The 17,930-nt window shown below is 67.1% G+C and overlaps 1 protein-coding gene across 3 annotated transcripts in view; it reads right to left on the bottom strand.

The window, feature by feature from the left end:
* Nucleotides 1–17,930, bottom strand: part of CHD3 (chromodomain helicase DNA binding protein 3) — an 85,470-nt gene that overhangs the window by 55,657 nt on the left and 11,883 nt on the right. For 2 of the 3 annotated variants that reach the window (XM_075135034.1, XM_075135035.1), the window contains exons 4-13: nucleotides 16,509–16,697; nucleotides 15,453–15,577; nucleotides 13,924–14,162; nucleotides 12,025–12,155; nucleotides 11,674–11,809; nucleotides 11,502–11,564; nucleotides 9,802–9,980; nucleotides 5,881–6,111; nucleotides 3,728–3,922; nucleotides 1,331–1,545 (exon numbers count right to left, since the gene is read on the bottom strand). In XM_075135034.1, the coding sequence (XP_074991135.1) occupies nucleotides 1,331–1,545; nucleotides 3,728–3,922; nucleotides 5,881–6,111; nucleotides 9,802–9,980; nucleotides 11,502–11,564; nucleotides 11,674–11,809; nucleotides 12,025–12,155; nucleotides 13,924–14,162; nucleotides 15,453–15,577; nucleotides 16,509–16,697 (1,703 nt within the window). The remainder of the gene's footprint in view (nucleotides 1–1,330; nucleotides 1,546–3,727; nucleotides 3,923–5,880; nucleotides 6,112–9,801; nucleotides 9,981–11,501; nucleotides 11,565–11,673; nucleotides 11,810–12,024; nucleotides 12,156–13,923; nucleotides 14,163–15,452; nucleotides 15,578–16,508; nucleotides 16,698–17,930) is intronic. The other variant, XM_075135036.1, reaches the window with a different exon arrangement.

Below are 17,930 nucleotides of genomic sequence, written 5' to 3'. Positions count from 1 at the left end.
GCACCCAGGGGACAAGGGGCACTGCAGGGACACTGGACACCACGGGGACACCGGGCACCCATAGGGACACTGGGCAGCCCCGAGGACCTTGAGCACCCCCGGGGACACAGAGCTCCCTGGGTGACAGCAGGCACCCATGGGGACATCGGCCACCCACGGGTGACACCAGACACCCCAAGGGACACGGGGACAACCAGGAGCAACGCAGGGACAGGCAGGGGTGGCCGCGTGCCACCAGGGGGTGGGTGACAGCGGGGCACATGGAAGGCACCCGAGTGCCACCAGGGGTCACCCGCTGTCACCGGCATCACCCGCTGCCATCAGGGAGACACTGGGGACACCCCAGCGCAGGGGTCACCTGGGGACAGGGGGTCACCTGGGGACAGGGACATACGGACAGGACATGGGGTCACCTGGGGACATGGGGTCACCTGGGGACATGGATGCATGGAGGGGACATGGGGTGACTTGGGGACAGTGACACAGAGGGGACATGGGGTCACTTGGGGACAGTGACACAGAGGGGACACGGGGTCATCTGGGGACAGGGAGGGGACACGGGGTCACCTGGGGACATGGATGCATGGAGGGGACATGGGGTCACTTGGGGACAGTGACACAGAGGGGATATGGGGTCATTTGGGGACAGGGACACACAGAAGAGGGGACACGGGGTCACCTGGGGACAGGGAGGGGACACGGGGTCACTCAGGGACAGGGACACACAGGACACGGGGTCACCTGGGGACAGGGAGGGGACACGGGGTCACTCAGGGACAGGGACACACAGGACACGGGGTCACCTGGGGACAGGGCCACATGGAGGGGACACGGAGTCACTTGGGGACAGGGACACACAGAAGAGGGGTCACCTGGGGACAGGGACACCCTGAAGGGACACGGGGTCACCTGGGGACAGTGCCTGACTGCTCCCAATGAGGCGGGGGGCACCCATGGGTGCTGGGGGTGTCCAGGGGGACCCAAGGGTGCCCAGAGCGTCCCCCTGGGTGCCAGCAGTGTCCCCAAACCCCACCCAGGCGCTCCCCTGCCCCCGTGCTGATGCCACCCGTCCCCTCCCAATTTGGGGGTGCTGCGGGGGTCCCCTGGTGACGGGAGGGGCACCCATGGGTGCTGGGGGTCCTCCTGGGTACAGAAGGGTCCTGGGGGTGTCCAGGGGGACCCAAGGGTGCCAGCGGTGTCCCCAAACCCCACCCAGGCGCTCCCCTGCCCCCATGCTGATGCCACCCATCCCCTCCCGATTTGAGGGGGGGGGGGGGGTGTCCCCAGGCGTCCCGTGGGCACCACATGGCACCCATGGGTGCTACCCTACCTGTGGTTGATGATGCGATGCACCGTCATCCACTCGGGTTTGATGCCGTAGCGGTAGAAGCGTTCCTCCATCCCCCCGAAAAGGGGGTCCCCCCCGGCCCCCCGTTTCTCGCTCTTGGGGTCGTCGTCCCCCGAGCCGTAGTCGAGGGGGGGGGGCTCGTCCATGTCGTTCTTGCGCTGGTAGTTGCGGTACATCACCAGGTGGAAGATCTCCAGCTGGGGGGGACACGGGGGGGCACCCCCAAATTAGGGGGGGGTGTGGGGCAAGCACCCCCACATGGGGGGTGAGGAATGGGGGTGCTGCTCCTCTCCCCCTGCCCCAGGGATGGGGGTGTCTTGGGGACCCAGGGGGGAGCACTGCACATCATGGTGTCCCCGAGGTGGGGATGTCGGGGGTTCCCAAGACTGGGGAACCGCCAGCTGGGGATATTGGGGTGACCCTAGTCCTGGGGAACCCCCCAGGTCCCCTTAGCTGGGTATATTGGGGTGTCCCCAAGACTGAGGACCTCCCAGCTGGGGATATTGGGGTGTCCATAGTCCTGGGGAATCCCCAGCTCGGGATATTGGGGTGACCCTAGTCCTGGGGAACCCCACAGCTGGGGATATTGGGGTGTCCCCAAGACTGGGGACCCCCCAGCTGGGGATATTGGGGGGACCCTAGTCCTGGGGAACCCCCCAGGTCCCCTTGGCTGGGTATATTGGGGTGTCCCCAAGACTGAGGACCTCCCAGGTGGGGATATTGGGGTGTCCACAGTCCTGGGGAACCCCCAGCTCGGGATATTGGGGTGACCCTAGTCCTGGGGAACCCCCCAGCTCCCCTTAGCTGGGTATATTGGGGTGTCCCCAAGACTGAGGACCTCCCAGGTGGGGATATTGGGGTGTCCACAGTCCTGGGGAACCCCCCAGCTCGGGATATTGGGGTGACCCTAGTCCTGGGGAACCCCCCAGCTCCCCTTGGCTGGGTATATTGGGGTGTCCCCAAGACTGAGGACCCCCCAGCTGGGGATATTGGGGTGTCCACAGTCCTGGGGAATCCCCCAGCTCGGGATATTGGGGTGACCCTAGTCCTGGGGAACCCCACAGCTGGGGATATTGGGGTGTCCCCAAGACTGAGGACCCCCAGCTGGGGATACTGGGGTGTCCACAGTCCTGGGGAATCCCCCAGCTGGGGATATTGGGGTGTTCCCAAGACTGAGGACCCCCCCAGCTGGGGATATTGGGGTGACCCCAGTCCTGGAGAATCCCCCAGCTGGGGATATTGGGGTGTCCCCAAGACTGGGGACCCACCAGCTGGGGATACTGGGGTGTCCCCAAGCCTGGGGATCCCCCAGTTGAAGGTATTGGGGTGTCCCCAATCCCAGGGTCCTCCTAAGGACCCCCAGCTGGGTATATTGTGATGACCCAAATATTGGGGACCCCCCAACTGGGGATATTGGGGTGTCCCCAGTCCCAGGAACGCCCCAGGATCCCACCAGCTGGGTATATTGGGGTGTCACCAGCCCTTGACTCCCCAAACTGGGTATATCCAGTCCCCCCAGTATGAGATCCCCCCCAAGCTGGGTGTATCAAGACACCCCGATACTGGGGCTCCCCAAGGGGGGTGGATGGGATCCCCCCAGTATTGGGGCCCCCCAAACTGGGTATATCAGGTCCCCCCCAGGCTGAGTATATCAAGACACCCCCATATTGGGGCCCCCTAAGGGGGATGGATGGGGTCCCCCCCAGTATCGGGGCCCCCCAACTGGATATATCAAGACACCCCCATATTAGGGTGGGGTAGATGGGATCCCCCCAGTATCAGGGCCCCCCAAACTGGGTATATCAGGTCCCCCCAGTATCAGGTCCCCCCCAACCTAGATATATCAAGACAGCCGATATTGGGGCCCCCCGAGGGGGTTGTATTGGGTCCCCCCCAGTATCGGGGGCCCCCAAACTGGGTATATCAGTGGCCCCCAATATTGGGTCCCCCCCAAGCTGCGTATATCAAGACACCCCCATATTGGCGTGGGGTAGATGGGATCCCCCCCAGTATCTGGTCCCCTCAAACTGGGTATATCAGGGCCCCCCAGTACTGGGTCCCCCCAAACTGGGTATATCAGGGCCCCCCAATATCAGGTCCCCCCCAGGCTGGGTATATCAAGACACCCCGATATTGGCGTGGGGTAGATGGGATCCCCCCAGTATCAGGGCCCCCCAAACTGGGTATATCAGGGCCCCCCAGTACCGGGTCCCCCCAAACTGGGTATATCAGGGCCCCCCAATACCAGCCCCCCCCCCCCAAGTTGGGTATATCAGGCCACCCCGATACTGGTCCCCCCCCGAGGGGGGCGGATGGGGTCCCCCCCAGTATCGGGGTCCCCCCCCGGGGCGGGGGGGTACATGTGGGGCCCCCCCATACCTGCAGCTCCTTGATCCAGGAGCAGTGCCAGTAGGAGAGCCCGACCCACTTGACGAAGAATTCCCGCTCGGAGCGGCCCTGGAGCGCCGGGGGGGGCCCCTCGGGGGGGACCCCGGGGGGGGCGGCCACGGGGGGGGGCGGCTCCCCCCACCGCCAGTACAGGATCTTCTGCACCCGCCCCTTCAGCACCGGGCACTGCGGGGGGACAGCGGGGTTGGGGACAGGGTTGGGGACAGGGGGACAGCGGGGGGGGGCCACATGGTCACGTTGTCCCCCGGGGCCCCCCATACCCCCAGAGTTGGGGGCAGCCGAGGCGGGGGGCGGGGGGGGGGGGGGCTGTCCCCGCTCCTGTCCCCAGGGTGTGGCTGCAGCGTCCCTGTGTTGGTCCCATTGCTGTGGTTGTCCTCGTCCCTGTCCCCAGCCTGTCACTGTCCCCATCAGGTCCCCAACTGTCCCCAGCCTTGAGCCATCCCTGTCCCCATCCCTGTCCTGTCCCCATCCCTGTCCCCAGCCTTGAGCCGTCCCTGTCCTGTCCCTGTCCCTGTCCCCAGCCTTGAGTCATCCCTGTCCCCATCCTTGTCCTGTCCCCATCCCTGTCCCCAGCCTTGAGTTGTCCCTGTCCCCATCCCTGTCCCTGTCCCCAGCCTTGAGCCGTCCCTGTCCCCATCCCTGTCCCAATCTTGAGTCGTCCCTGTCCCCATCCCTGTCCTGTCCCCATCCCTGTCCCCAACCTTGAGCCGTCCCTGTCCCCATCCCTGTCCTGTCCCCATCCCTGTCCCCAACCTTGAGCCGTCCCTGTCCCCATCCCTGTCCTGTCCCCATCCCTGTCCCCAGCCTTGAGCCATCCGTGTCCCCATCCCTGTCCCAATCTTGAGTTGTCCCTGTCCCCATCCCTGTCCGTCCCCATCCCTGTCCCTATCCCCAGTCTTGAGCCATCCCTGTCCTGTCCCCATCCCTGTCCCTGTCCCCAGCCTTGAGTCGTCCCTGTCCCCATCCCTGTCCTGTCCCCATCCCTGTCCCCAATCTTGAGCTGTCCCTGTCCCCATCCCTGTCCCCATCCCTGTCCCCAGCCTTGAGCCATCCCCATCCCTGTCCTGTCCCCATCCCTGTCCCCAGCGTTGAGCCATCCCTGTCCCCATCCCTGTCCTGTCCCCATCCCTGTCCCCAGCCTTGAGCCGTCCCTGTCCCCATCCCTGTCCCCAACCTTGAACCATCCCTGTCCCCATCCTCATCCTGTCCCCACACCCATCCCTGTCCTGTCCCTGTCCCTGTCCCATCAGGTCCCTGAGCTGGCCCTGTCTCTCCGTTCACCCTGTCCCCGTCCCCTCCCTGTCCCCACCAGATCCCCCCCCTGTCCCTGTCCCCACCAGGTCCTTGTCCCATCTCCATTCCTGTCCCATCCCCAGGTCCTTGTCCCCTCCCTGTCCCATTCCCCATCCCTGTCCCCGTCCCCACCAGGTCCTTGTCCCTTCCCTGTCCCTGTCCCATCTTCATCCCTGTCCCATCCCTGTCCCTGTCCCGTCCCCATCCCTGTCCCATCCCCACCAGATCCTTGTCCCCTCCCTGTCCCCGTCCCCACAAGGTCCTTGTCCCATCTCCATTCCTGTCCCATCCCCACCAGGTCCTTGTCCCCTCCCTGTCCCCGTCCCCACCAGGTCCTTGTCCCATCTCCATTCCTGTCCCATCCCCACCAGGTCCTTGTCCCATCCCTGTCCCCGTCCCCACGAGCTCCTTGTCCCCTCCCTGTCCCGTTCCCCATCCCTGTCCCATCCCCACCAGGTCCTTGTCCCATCCCTGTCCCATCCCCACCAGGTCCTTGTCCCATCCCTGTCCCTGTCCCATTCCCCATCCCTGTCCCCTTCCCCACCAGGTCCTTGTCTCATCCCTGTCCCATCCCCACCAGGTCCTTGTCCCATCCCTGTCCCTGTCCCATCCCCACCAGGTCCTTGTCCCATCCCTGTCCCATCCCCACCAGGTCCTTGTCCCATCCCTGTCCCTGTCCCATCCCCATCCCTGTCCCGTCCCCACCAGGTCCTTGCCCCATCCCTGTCCCATCCCTGTCCCTGTCCCATCCCCATCCCTGTCCCCATCCCCACCAGGTCCCCCACCACCTCCCCCCCTCCCCACCCCTGTCCCCACCCCTGTCCCCGTACCGTGCAGCGGGGACAGAGCCACTCGCCGTTGGGGACCTCGGGCAGGGGGGGGTTGAGGCAGTGGATGTGGTAGGAGGAGACGCAGGCGTCGCAGCAGAGCAGCTCCCCGCCGTCCTTGCACACCCGGCAGTACTCCATGTGGTCGTCCTCCTCCTCCTTCTCCCCTTCCTCCTCCTCCTCTTCCTCCTCCTCCTCCTCCTCCTTCGCTTCCCATTGCACCCCCTCCTTCTCCTGAGTGACACCCAGCGTCAGGCACCCCAAAACCTCCTGGGGACGTCCCCCAGGGACACCCAAACCTCCTAAAGACACCCCCAGGGACCCCAAACCTCCTGAGGACACCCTGAGGGACACCCAACCTCCTGGGGACGTCCCCCAGGGACCCCAAACCTCCTGAGGACACCCTGAGGGACACCCAAACCTCCTAAAGACACCCCCAGGGACCCCAAACCTCCTGAGGACACCCTGAGGGACACCCAACCTCCTGGGGACGTCCCCCAGGGACCCAAACCTCCTAGGGATACCCTGAGGGACACCCAACCTCCTAAAGACACCGCCGGGGACCCCAAACCTCCTGGGGATGTCCCCAAGACAGCACCCAGGGACCCCAAACCTCTTAAAGACACCTCCAGGGATCCCAAACCTCCTGAGGACGCCCTGAGGGACACCCAACCTCCTGGGGACGTCCCCCAGGGACACCCAACCCTCCTGAGGACACCCTGAGGGACACCCAATCTCCTGGGGACGTCCCCCAGGGACACCCAAACCTCCTAAAGACACCCCCAGGGATCCCAAACCTCCTGGGGATGCCCTGAGGGACACCCAACCTCCTGGGGACGTCCCCCAGGGACACCCAAACCTCCTAAAGACACCCCCAGGGACCCCAGACCTCCTGGGGACGCCCTGAGGGACACTCAACCTTCTGGGGACGTCCCCCAGGGACACCCAAACCTCCTAAAGACACCCCCAGGGACCCCAAACCTCCTGAGGACGCCCTGAGGGACACCCAACCTCCTGGGGACGTCCCCCAGGGACACCCAACCTCCTGGGACACCCTGAGGGTCCCCTACCCCCATCAGGGATCCCCGAAGTCCTCTACAGGGACCTCCACTAGGGACACCCAACCTCCTGGGGCCGTCCCCCAGGGACCCCAAACCTCCTGGGGATGCCCTGAGGGACACCCAACCTCCTGGGGAGGTCCCCCAGGGACACCCAAACCTCCTAAAGACACCCCCAGGGACCCCAAACCTCCTGAGGACGCCCTGAGGGACACCCAAACCTCCTGGGGATGCCCTGAGGGACCCCTACTCCCATCAGGGACCCCCAAATCCTCCCGGGGACCCCTCTGTGAACCCCCAAATCCCCCAGAAACCCCTCTAGGAATCCCCAAACCCCCTCAGGGACCCCCAAGCCCTCCCTGGGACCCCTCTCTAAACCCCCAACCCCCCAGAAACCCCCCTAGGGATCTCCAAATCCCACATGAAACCCCTCCAGGAACCCTCAAGGACTTCTAAAGTTCTGCCAGGGGCCTCCAAACCCCCCCCAGGATGCCCCTAGAGACCCCTAAACCCCCTCAGGGACCCCCAAACCCTCCCTGGGACCCCTCTAGGAACCCCCAAACCCCTCAGAAACCCCTCTAGAGACCCCCAACCCCCCCCAGGGACCCCTCTAGGAACCCCCAAACCCCCCAGAAACCCCTCTAGAGACCCCCAAGCCCCCCCAGAAACCCCTCTAGAGACCCCCAAGCCCCCCCCGAAACCCCTCTAGAGACCCCCAACCCACCCCAGGGACCCCTCTAGGAACCCCCAAACCCCAGAAATCCCCCTTAGGACCTCCAGGGACCACCAAACTCCCCCAGGAATCCCCTAGGAACCCCCAAACCCCCTCAGGGCCCCCCAAATCCTCCCCGGGACCCCTCTAAGAAGCCCCAAATCCCCCAGAAACCCCTCTAGAGACCCCCAAACCCCCTCAGGGCCCCCCAAACCCTCCCTGGGACCCCTCTAGGAACCCCCAAACCCCCCAGAAACCCCTCTAGAGACCCCCAACCCCCCCCAGGGACCCCTCTAGGAACCCCCAAACCCCCCAGAAACCCCTCTAGGGACCTCCAGGGACCTTCAGGGACCACCAAACTCCCCCAGGGATCCCCTAGGAATCCCCAAACCCACTCAGGAACCACCACACCCTCCCCGGGACCCATCTAGGAACCCCCAAACCCCCCAGAAACCCCTCTAGAGACCCCCAAACCCCCCCAGGGACCACCAAACCCTCCCCAGGACCCCTCTAGAGACCCCCAAACACCCCAGAAACCCCTCTAGAGAACCCCAAACCCCCCAGAAACCCCTCTAGAGACTCCCAAACCCCCTCAGGGACCACCAAACCCTCCCCGGGACCCCTCTAGGAACCCCCAAACCCCCCAGAAACCCCTCTAGGGACCTCCAGGGACCTTCAGGGACCACCAAACTCCCCCAGGAATCCCCTAGGAACCCCCAAACCCCCTCAGGGCCCCCCAAACCCTCCCCGGGACCCCTCTAGGAAGCCCCAAATCCCCCAGAAACCCCTCTAGAGACCCCCAAACCCCCTCAGGGCCCCCCAAACCCTCCCCAGGACCCCTCTAGAGACCCCCAAACCCCCCAGAAACCCCTCTAGGGACCTCCAGGGACCTTCAGGGACCACCAAACTCCCCCAGGGACCCCTCTAGGACCCCCCAAACCCCCCAGAAACCCCTCTAGAGACCCCCAAACCCCCCCAAAAACCCCTCTAGAGATCCCCAACCCCCCCCCAGGGACCTCTCTAGGAACCCCCAAACACCCCAGAAACCCCTCTAGGGACCTCCAGGGACCACCAAACTCCCCCAGGGACACCTCTAGGAACCCCCAAACCCCCCAGAAACCCCTCTAGAGACTCCCAAGCCCCCCCAGAAACCCCTCTAGAGACCCCCAACCCCCCCCAGGGACCCCTCTAGGAACCCCCAAACCCCCCAGAAATCCCCCTAGGGACCTCCAGGGACCACCAAACTCCCCCAGGAATCCCCTAGGAACCCCCAAACCCCCTCAGGGCCCCCCAAACCCTCCCCGGGACCCCTCTAAGAAGCCCCAAATCCCCCAGAAACCCCTCTAGAGACCCCCAAACCCCCTCAGGGCCCCCCAAACCCTCCCTGGGACCCCTCTAGGAACCCCCAAACCCCCCCAGAAACGCCTCTAGAGACCCCCAACCCCCCCCAGGGACCTCTCTAGGAACCCCCAAACCCCCCAGAAACCCCTCTAGGGACCTCCAGGGACCTTCAGGGACCACCAAACTCCCCCAGGGATCCCCTAGGAACCCCCAAACCCCCTCAGGAACCACCACACCCTCCCTGGGACCCCTCTAGGAACCCCCAACCCCCCCAGAAACCCCTCTAGAGACCCCCAAACCCCCTCAGGGACCACCAAACCCTCCCCGGGATCCCTCTAGGAACCCCCAAACCCCCCAGAAACCCCTCTAGAGACCCCCAAACCCCCCCAGAAACGCCTCTAGAGACCCCCAAACCCCCCCAGGGACCTCTCTAGGAAGCCCCAAATCCCCCAAAAAAACCCTCTAGAGACCCCCAAACCCCCCAGAAACCCCTCTAGAGACGCCCAAGCCCCCCCAGAAACCCCTCTAGAGACCCCCAACCCTCTCCAGGGACCCCTCTAGGAACCCCCAAACCCCCCAGAAATCCCCCTAGGGACCTCCAGGGACCACCAAACTCCCCCAGGAATCCCCTAGGAACCCCCAAACCCCCTCAGGGCCCTCCAAACCCTCCCCGGGACCCCTCTAAGAAGCCCCAAATCCCCCAGAAACCCCTCTAGAGACCCCCAAACCCCCTCAGGGCCCCCCAAACCCTCCCCGGGACCCCTCTAGGAAGCCCCAAATCCCCCTAGGGACCCCCCCCAGCCCGCAGCTCACGCAGTGGGGGCAGCTCCAGCGTCCCTCGGGCGCGCGGTCGAGCTCGGGGTCGAGGCAGACGAGGTGGTAGGCGCGGGGGCAGGTGTCGCAGAGGATGATCTCCCCGCCCTGCTGGCACACCTCGCAGTAGTCCTGGTGGTCCGTCTCGTAGCCGTCCCCCTCCTCCTCCGGCCCCGGCCCTGCGGGGACGCCACGCACCGCCCGCTGCCACCCGGACTGACGGGGGGGGGCGGTGCTGGGGACAGGGGGATGGGGACATGGGGACACTGGGGGCACTGGGGATGGGGGCAGGGAGGCACCAGGGGATGGGGGCGCTGGGGATGGGGACAGCGGGGGACAGGGGCACTGGGAGCACTGGGGACGGGGACAGCAGGGGACAGGGGCACTGGGGATGGGGACAGGGGCACTGGGGATGGGGACAGCAGGGGACAGGGGCACTGGGAGCACTGGGGACGGGGACAGCAGAGGACAGGGGCACTGGGGATGGGGACAGGGGCACTGGGGATGGGGACAGCAGGGGACAGGGGCACTGGGGATGGGGACAGGAGGGGACAGGGGCGCTAGGGATGCGGACAGGGGTGGACAGTGGGGGACAGGGGTGCTGGGGATGGGGACAGCAGGGGACAGGGGCACTGGGGATGGGGACAGCAGGGGACAGCAGTGCTAGGGGCACTGGGGATGGGGACAGCAGGGGACAGGGGCACTGGGGGCACTGGGAATGGGGATAGCGGGGGACAGGGGCACTGGGGGCACTGGGGATGGGGACAGCGGGGGACAGGGGCACTGGGGGCACTGGGGATGGGGACAGCGGGGGACAGGGGCACTGGGGGCACTGGGAATGGGGATAGCGGGGGACAGGGGCACTGGGGATGGGGACAGCGGGGGACAGGGGCACTGGGGATGGAGAGTCCCAGGGATGGGGGCATAGGGGCACTGAGGGGTGGGGACATGGTGGCACTGGGGACGAGGGCACTGGGACACAGGGAATGGGGACACCAGAGGCAGGAGCATTGAGGACACCAGGGCACTGGGGACACAGGGATGGGGTGGCACCAGGGTCACCGGCACCGGGGACACCAGGGGATGGGGGCACCAGCACCCCGGGGGGGGACAGGGGGACACTGGGATACCTGGAGACAGGGACAGAGGGGACACCAAAAGCCCAGGAGAGATGGCAGGGACAGGGACGGGGACAAGGGGACACCAAAAGCCCAGGAGAGATGGCAGGGACAGGGACGGGGACAAGGGGACACCAAAAGCCCAGGAGAGATGGCGGGGACAGGGACGGGGACAAGGGGACACCAAAAGCCCAGGAGAGATGGCGGGGACAGGGACGGGGACAAGGGGACACCAAAAGCCCAGGAGAGATGGCGGGGACAGGGACAAGGGGACAAGGGGACACCAAAAGCCCAGGAGAGATGGCGGGGACAGGGACGGGGACAAGGGGACACCAAAAGCCCAGGAGAGATGGCGGGGACAGGGACAAGGGGACACCAAAAGCCCAGGAGAGATGGCGGGGACAGGGACGGGGACAAGGGGACGTCGCTACACCCCTTGGAAGAAGCCAAGGGCTGGGGACCCCCCAGACACCACCACCGAGACAGGGAAGGGAGCGAGGACCCCGCTCAGGGGGACACCACGGGCTCGGGGACCCCGGGTGACAACTTGGGGACAGCAGGGGGGAGGGTGGGGTGTCTCACCGTGCGCGGGCACCGCGCCCGTCCCCACGGGGCCGCGCTCCCGGCTGAGGCCGGCGCAGGGGGCTGCAAGGAGAGAGGGGAGGGGACGGGGGCGTCACCCGGCGTCCCCGCCGTGGGGTCTGGGGTGGGTGGTGGTGGCACCCGGGGGCCGGTGACACTCGGGGACACTCACCCTTCTTCTTCTTGCGGCCGGGACGTCCCCGCTTGAGCTTCTTGAGGCGGGTGGTGGGGTCGGGGCGGGCGGTGGCACCCAGCACCCCGGGGCTCTCGGCGTCAGACTCCTCCTCCGCCTCCCCCGCGTCCTCGCTCTGCCCGGGGACAATGGGTGACACCGGGTGACATCAGGTGGCATCAGGGATCAAGGGGACACGGGGGACATGGGGACCGGGAGACCAGGGGGGTGGTGGGGGGGACAGGAAGACTCGGGGGACAGTGGTGGGATGGGGCCACAGGGGCGGGTGTCACCGCTTGGGGACACTGGGGGACGGGAGGGGACCCAGGGGACGCAGCCCCAGGGCCCTACCGAGCTGCTCTTCTTGCGTTTGCCGCCCAGGATGCCCAGTTTGATCTTCAGCGGCGCCATCTTCCTCCCCTTCATCTTCCTCTTCAGCTCCGGCACCCGCGGGCTCTTGCTGCGCTTTTTGTGGCCGGGACCTGCGGGGGGACGCAGGCGTTCGGGGTGGGGGGGACCCAGGCACCTGGGCACCCCCTCTCCCCCAGCCCCATGAGGATCCTAGGGACACCCCCAAAGCCCCCCAGGATCCCCTTGGGGATCCCCAAACCCCCTAGGGAAGGCCCCAACCCACCCCAGGGACCCCCAAACTGCCCCCAGGATCCCCCTAGGGACCCCCAACCCCCTCCCTCAAGGATCCCTAAAGCCCAGGATCCCTAAAGCCTCCCCAGGGACCCCCAAAGCCCCCCAGGATCCCCTTAGGGACCCCCGAAACTCCCCCAGGGACCACTAGAGTCCCCCCAGGGATCCCCAACCCATGAGGACCCAGGTGCGGGCAACCCCCTCCCCAAACCCCATGAGCACCCAGGGGTCCAGGGGGGACCCAGGGGTCCAGGCACCCCCTCCCCAAACCCCGTGAGCACCCAGGGGTCCGGGGGGGACCCAGGGATCCAGGCACCCCCTCCCCAAACCCCGTGAGCACCCAGGGGTCCGGGGGAGACCCAGGGGTCCAGGCACCCCCTCCCCAAATCCGATGAGCACCCAGGGGTCCAGCGAGGACTCAGGGATCTGGGCACCCCCTCCCCAAACCCAGTGAACACCCAGGGGTCCGGGGGAGACCCAGGGGTCCAGGGGGGCACCCCCTCCCCAAACCTGATGAGCACCCAGGCGTCCTGGGGGGACCCAGGGGTCCAGGCACCCCCTCCCCAAACCCAGTGACCACCCAGGGGTCCGGGGGGGACCCAGAGGTCCGGGCACCCCCTCCCCAAACCCAGTGAGCACCCAGGGGTCCGGGGGAGACCCAGGGGTCCGGGACCCCCTCCCCAAACCCAGTGAGCACCCAGGCGCCCGGGGGGGACCCAGGGGTCCAGGACCCCCTCCCCAAACCCAGTGAGCACCCAGGGGTCTGGGGGGGACCCAGGGATCCAGGCACCCCCTCCCCAAACCCCGTGAGCACCCAGGGGTCCGGGGGGGACCCAGGGATCCAGGCACCCCCTCCCCAAACCCCGTGAGCACCCAGGGGTCCGGGGGAGACCCAGGGGTCCAGGCACCCCCTCCCCAAACCCAGTGACCACCCAGGGGTCCGGGGGGGACCCAGAGGTCCGGGCACCCCCTCCCCAAACCCCGTGAGCACCCAGGGGTCCGGGGGGGACCCAGGGATCCAGGCACCCCCTCCCCAAACCCTGTGAGCACCCAGGGGTCCGGGGGGGACCCAGGGATCCAGGCACCCCCTCCCCAAACCCCGTGAGCACCCAGGGGTCCGGGGGAGACCCAGGGGTCCAGGCACCCCCTCCCCAAATCCGATGAGCACCCAGGGGTCCAGCGAGGACTCAGGGATCCGGGCACCCCCTCCCCAAACCCAGTGAACACCCAGGGGTCCGGGGGAGACCCAGGGGTCCAGGGGGGCACCCCCTCCCCAAACCTGATGAGCACCCAGGCGTCCTGGGGGGACCCAGGGGTCCAGGCACCCCCTCCCCAATCCCAGTGACCACCCAAGGGTCCGGGGGGGACCCAGAGGTCCGGGCACCCCCTCCCCAAACCCGAGGAGCACCCAGGGGTCTGGGGGAGACCCAGGGGTTCCGGGATCCCCTCCCCAAACCCAGTGAGCACCCAGGTGCCCGGGGGGGACCCAGGGGTCCAGGACCCCCTCCCCAAACCCGAGGAGCACCCAGGGGTCCGGGGGGGACCCAGGGGTCCGGGACCCCCTCCCCAAACCCGATGAGCACCCAGGCGCCCAGGGGGGGGACCCACCTTTGCCCTCCTTGGTCTTGGCCTTGCGCAGGGGTGGGGGGGGGGCCTCGGGGGCGACGGCGGCCACGGCGGCCGACACTTGCTCGGCCACAGCGGCGGCGGCAGCGGCGGCGGCGGCGGCCACGGCGGCGGCGGAGCCCTTGAAGGGGTTGTTGGCGCTGAATTCCCGCCATTTGGCCCCCAGGATGGTCATCATCTTCGACATGGGGATTTTGGGGTTCTTCTTGGCGATCAGGGGCCTGACGGGGAGGGAGGGAGGGGGTGGGCGGGGGATCCAGGTGTCCGGGGGGGGGGAATAGGGGACCCCAGGCATCCAGGGGGTCACCCAGAGTCCGCTGATGCTCCCGCACAGACCCCTTAGACCCCAGGGTGCCCCCACGGCTCCCCAGCACCCCAAGGTGCCTCCATGGTTCCCCAGGACCCCGAGGTATCCCTGTGTTCCCCCAGACCCACGACCCCCCAACACCCCGAGGGCACCCCCCCAGGACCCTGAGCTGCCCTAAAAACATCCCCATAAGCACCCTGAAGGAGCCCCCCCACCCCCAGAGAGACCCCTAAGGGCTCTGAGGGGCCCCCCAGCACCCCGAGGGACCCTCCAGGACCCCGAGGTGTCCCCCAGCACCCCGAGATGCCCTAAAAAGACCCTCACCAGCACCCTGAAGTGTCCCCCAGCACCCAGAGGGACCCTGCAGGACCCTGAGGTGCCCCCCCACCCCCCCGAGGTGCCCCCCAGCACCCCGAGGTGCCCTAAAAGTACCCTCAGCAGTACCCTGAAGTGTCCCCCACCACCCAGAGGGACCCCCAGCACCCTGAGGTGCCCCCCAGCACCCTCAGATGACCTAAAAGGACCCCCACCAGCACCTTGAAGTGTCCCCCAGCATCCAGAGGGACCCTCCAGGACCCCAAGGTGACCCCCCAGCACCCCGAGATGCCCCCCCATCCCCCCGAGGTGTCCCCCCAGAACCCCGAGATGCCCTAAAAGGACCCCCACCAGCACCCTGAAGTGTCCCCCAGCACCCAGAGGGACCCTCCAGGACCCCGAGGTGACCCCCCAGCACCCTGAGATGCCCCCCTAGCACCCTGAGGTGTCCCCCCAGCACCCCGAGATGCCCTAAAAAGACCCCCACCAGCACCCTGAAGTGTCCCCCTGCACCCAGAGGGACCCTCCAGGACACTGAGGTGCCCCCCAGCACCCCGAGATGCCCCCCTATCCCCCGAGGTGTCCCCCCAGAACCCCGAGATGCCCCCCCATCCCCCCGAGGTGTCCCCCAGCACCCCGAGATGCCTTAAAACGACCCCCACCAGCACCCTGAAGTGTCCCCCAGCACCCAGAGGGACCCTCCAGGACCCCAAGGTGACCCCCCAGCACCCTGAGATGCCCCCCCAGCACCCCGAGATGCCTTAAAACGACCCCCACCAGCCCCCTGAAGTGTCCCCCAGCACCCAGAGGGACCCTCCAGGACCCTGAGGTGCCCCCCAGCACCCTGAGATGCCCCCCTCGCACCCCAGGGTACCCCCCCCAGCCCCACCTCATGAACTGGCTGAAGGCCTTGTAGTTGGTGAGGGTGTGATAGTCCTCCTCGGTGAAGACATGGTCCACGTCCTCCAGCCCCCAGGCCCCCAGCAGCTGCGCCGAGGACTTCTGCTCCACCGCCTGCGCCGGGGAGGGGGGACACGGGGGGGGGACACGGGGGGGGGACCGACACCAGGATGGGGAGAGGGGGATGAGAAACACCCAGGAATAGGGACAGAGAGGACGAGGAGACACGTCACCCGTCGGGACCCCCACATGTCCCAACACAGGTGACAGGACGCCCACGAGGACCCACATGGGCGACGGGACCCCCACGGGCACCCACACGAGTGATGGGACCACCACAACGACCCACATGGGCGACGGGACCCCCACGGGCACCCACACGAGTGATGGGACCACCACAACGACCCACATGGGCGACGGGACCCCCACGGGCACCCACACGAGTGATGGGACCACCACAACGACCCACATGGGCGATGGGACCCCCACGGGCACCCACACGAGTGATGGGACCCCCCACAGGTCCCCACATGGATGACAGGACCCCCATGGGCCCTGACATGGGGATGGGACCCCCATGGGCACCCACATGATAACGGGACCCCCACTGGCCCCCATGCAGTGATGGGACCCCCACGAGGACCCCCATGGGCGACTGGATCCCCATGGGTCCCCACAGAGTGACGGGACCCCCACAAGGACCCACATGGGTGACAGGACCCGACACGGGCAACGAGACCCCCACGGGTGTCAGGACCCCCACAAGGACGGGTGTCAGGACCCGACACGGGCAACGAGACCCCCACGGGTGTCAGGACCCCCACAAGGACGGCTGTCAGGACCCGACACGGGCAACGAGACCCCCACGGGTGTCAGGACCCCCACAAGGACGGGTGTCAGGACCCGACACGGGCAACGAGACCCCCACGGGTGTCAGGACCCCCACAAGGACCCACACAATGATGGGATCCCCATGGGGCACTGGGGGAGTCCCTGCACCCCCAGGTGCCCCCCCCCAACCCACTGGGTGCCCCCCCGGCCGTACCTTCACCTTCTGCCCCCCCTCCTCATCCGCCTTTTTCCGTCTCTTCGTCTTCTTCTCCTTCTTCTCGCGGTGCTTCCGCCGCCGTTTCCTGGCCGCCCCCCCGGAGTCGCTGCCGCCGCTCTCCGACTTCTCCCGGTACTCTTCCCGCTGGTATTCCTCCCGCTCCGACTCCAGCTCATCTTCGCTCACCTGAGACCACCCAGTGCTCGTCCTCGGGGCCCAGCACCCCTCCCCGGGGCCCGTCAGCCGCCCCGAGACCCCCATCAGTCACCCCAACCCCGTCAGCCGCCCCCAACCCTGTCAGCTGCCCCAGGACCCTGTCAGTCGGCCCCAACCCCGTCAGCCGCCCCAGGATCCCGTCAGTCGCCCCCAATCCCGTCAGCCACCCCCAACCCCGTCAGCCACCCCGAGACTCCCATCAGCCACCCCCAACCCTGTCAGCTGCCCCAGGACGCTGTCAGTCGGCCCCAACCCCGTCAGCTGCCCCAGGATCCCGTCAGTCGCCCCCAATCCCATCAGCCACCCCCAACCCCGTCAGCCACCCCGAGACCTCCATCAGCCACCCCCGACCCTGTCAGCTGCCCCAGGACCTTGTCAGTCAGCCCCAACCCCGTCAGCCACCCCAGGATCCCGTCAGTCGCCCCCAATCCCGTCAGCCGCCCCGAGACCCCCGTCAGCCGCCCCCAACCCTGTCAGCTGCCGCAGGACCCTGTCAGTCGCCTCCAACCCCGTCAGCCATCCCGAGACCCCCCATCAGCCGCCCCAGGATGCCCATTAGCCACCCAGAGGGTACTGTCAGCCACCCCAGAACCCTCGTCAGCTGCCCCAAGACCCCGTTAGTCACCCCCAACCCCGTCAGCCACCCCAAGACCCCCATCAGCTGCCCCCAGGAGTTTGTCACCTGTCCCCAGACCCCGTCAGCCATCCTCAGACCCTATCAGCCATCCCCGGGGCCCGTCAGCCGCTCTGACACCCCCATCAAGCCGCCCCAGGACCCCGTCAGTTGCCGCCAACCCCGTCAGTCACCACGAGACCCCAGCAGTTGCCCCCAGCCTCTGTCAGCCACCCCCAGGCCCCATCAGCCGCCCCAAGACCCCCCATCAGCCACCCCGAGATCCCGTCAGTCGCCCCCAGCCCTGTCAGCCGCACTGAGAATCTGTCACGCACCCCCAGACCCCGTCTGTTGTCCCCAGACCCCATCCATTGACCTCAGACCCTGTCAGCCACCCTGAGACCCCGTCCATCAACCCCAGACCCCGTCACCCAACCCAAAAGCCCCATCAGCTGCCTTGAGACGCCATCAGCCACCCTGAGAGTCTGTCACCCATTCCCAGACCCCACCCGTCATCCACCCTGAGAGTCTGTCACCCATCGCCTGACCCCGTCACCCATCCCCAGACCCCAGCAGCCACCCTAAGAGTC

The sequence above is a fragment of the Calonectris borealis genome, chromosome 36 (assembly GCF_964195595.1).
Source record: "Calonectris borealis chromosome 36, bCalBor7.hap1.2, whole genome shotgun sequence".
Classification (NCBI taxonomy): domain Eukaryota; kingdom Metazoa; phylum Chordata; class Aves; order Procellariiformes; family Procellariidae; genus Calonectris; species Calonectris borealis.
The sequence above is the reverse complement of the archived record's forward strand: the minus strand, read 5'-3'. Positions and strand labels throughout refer to the sequence as shown.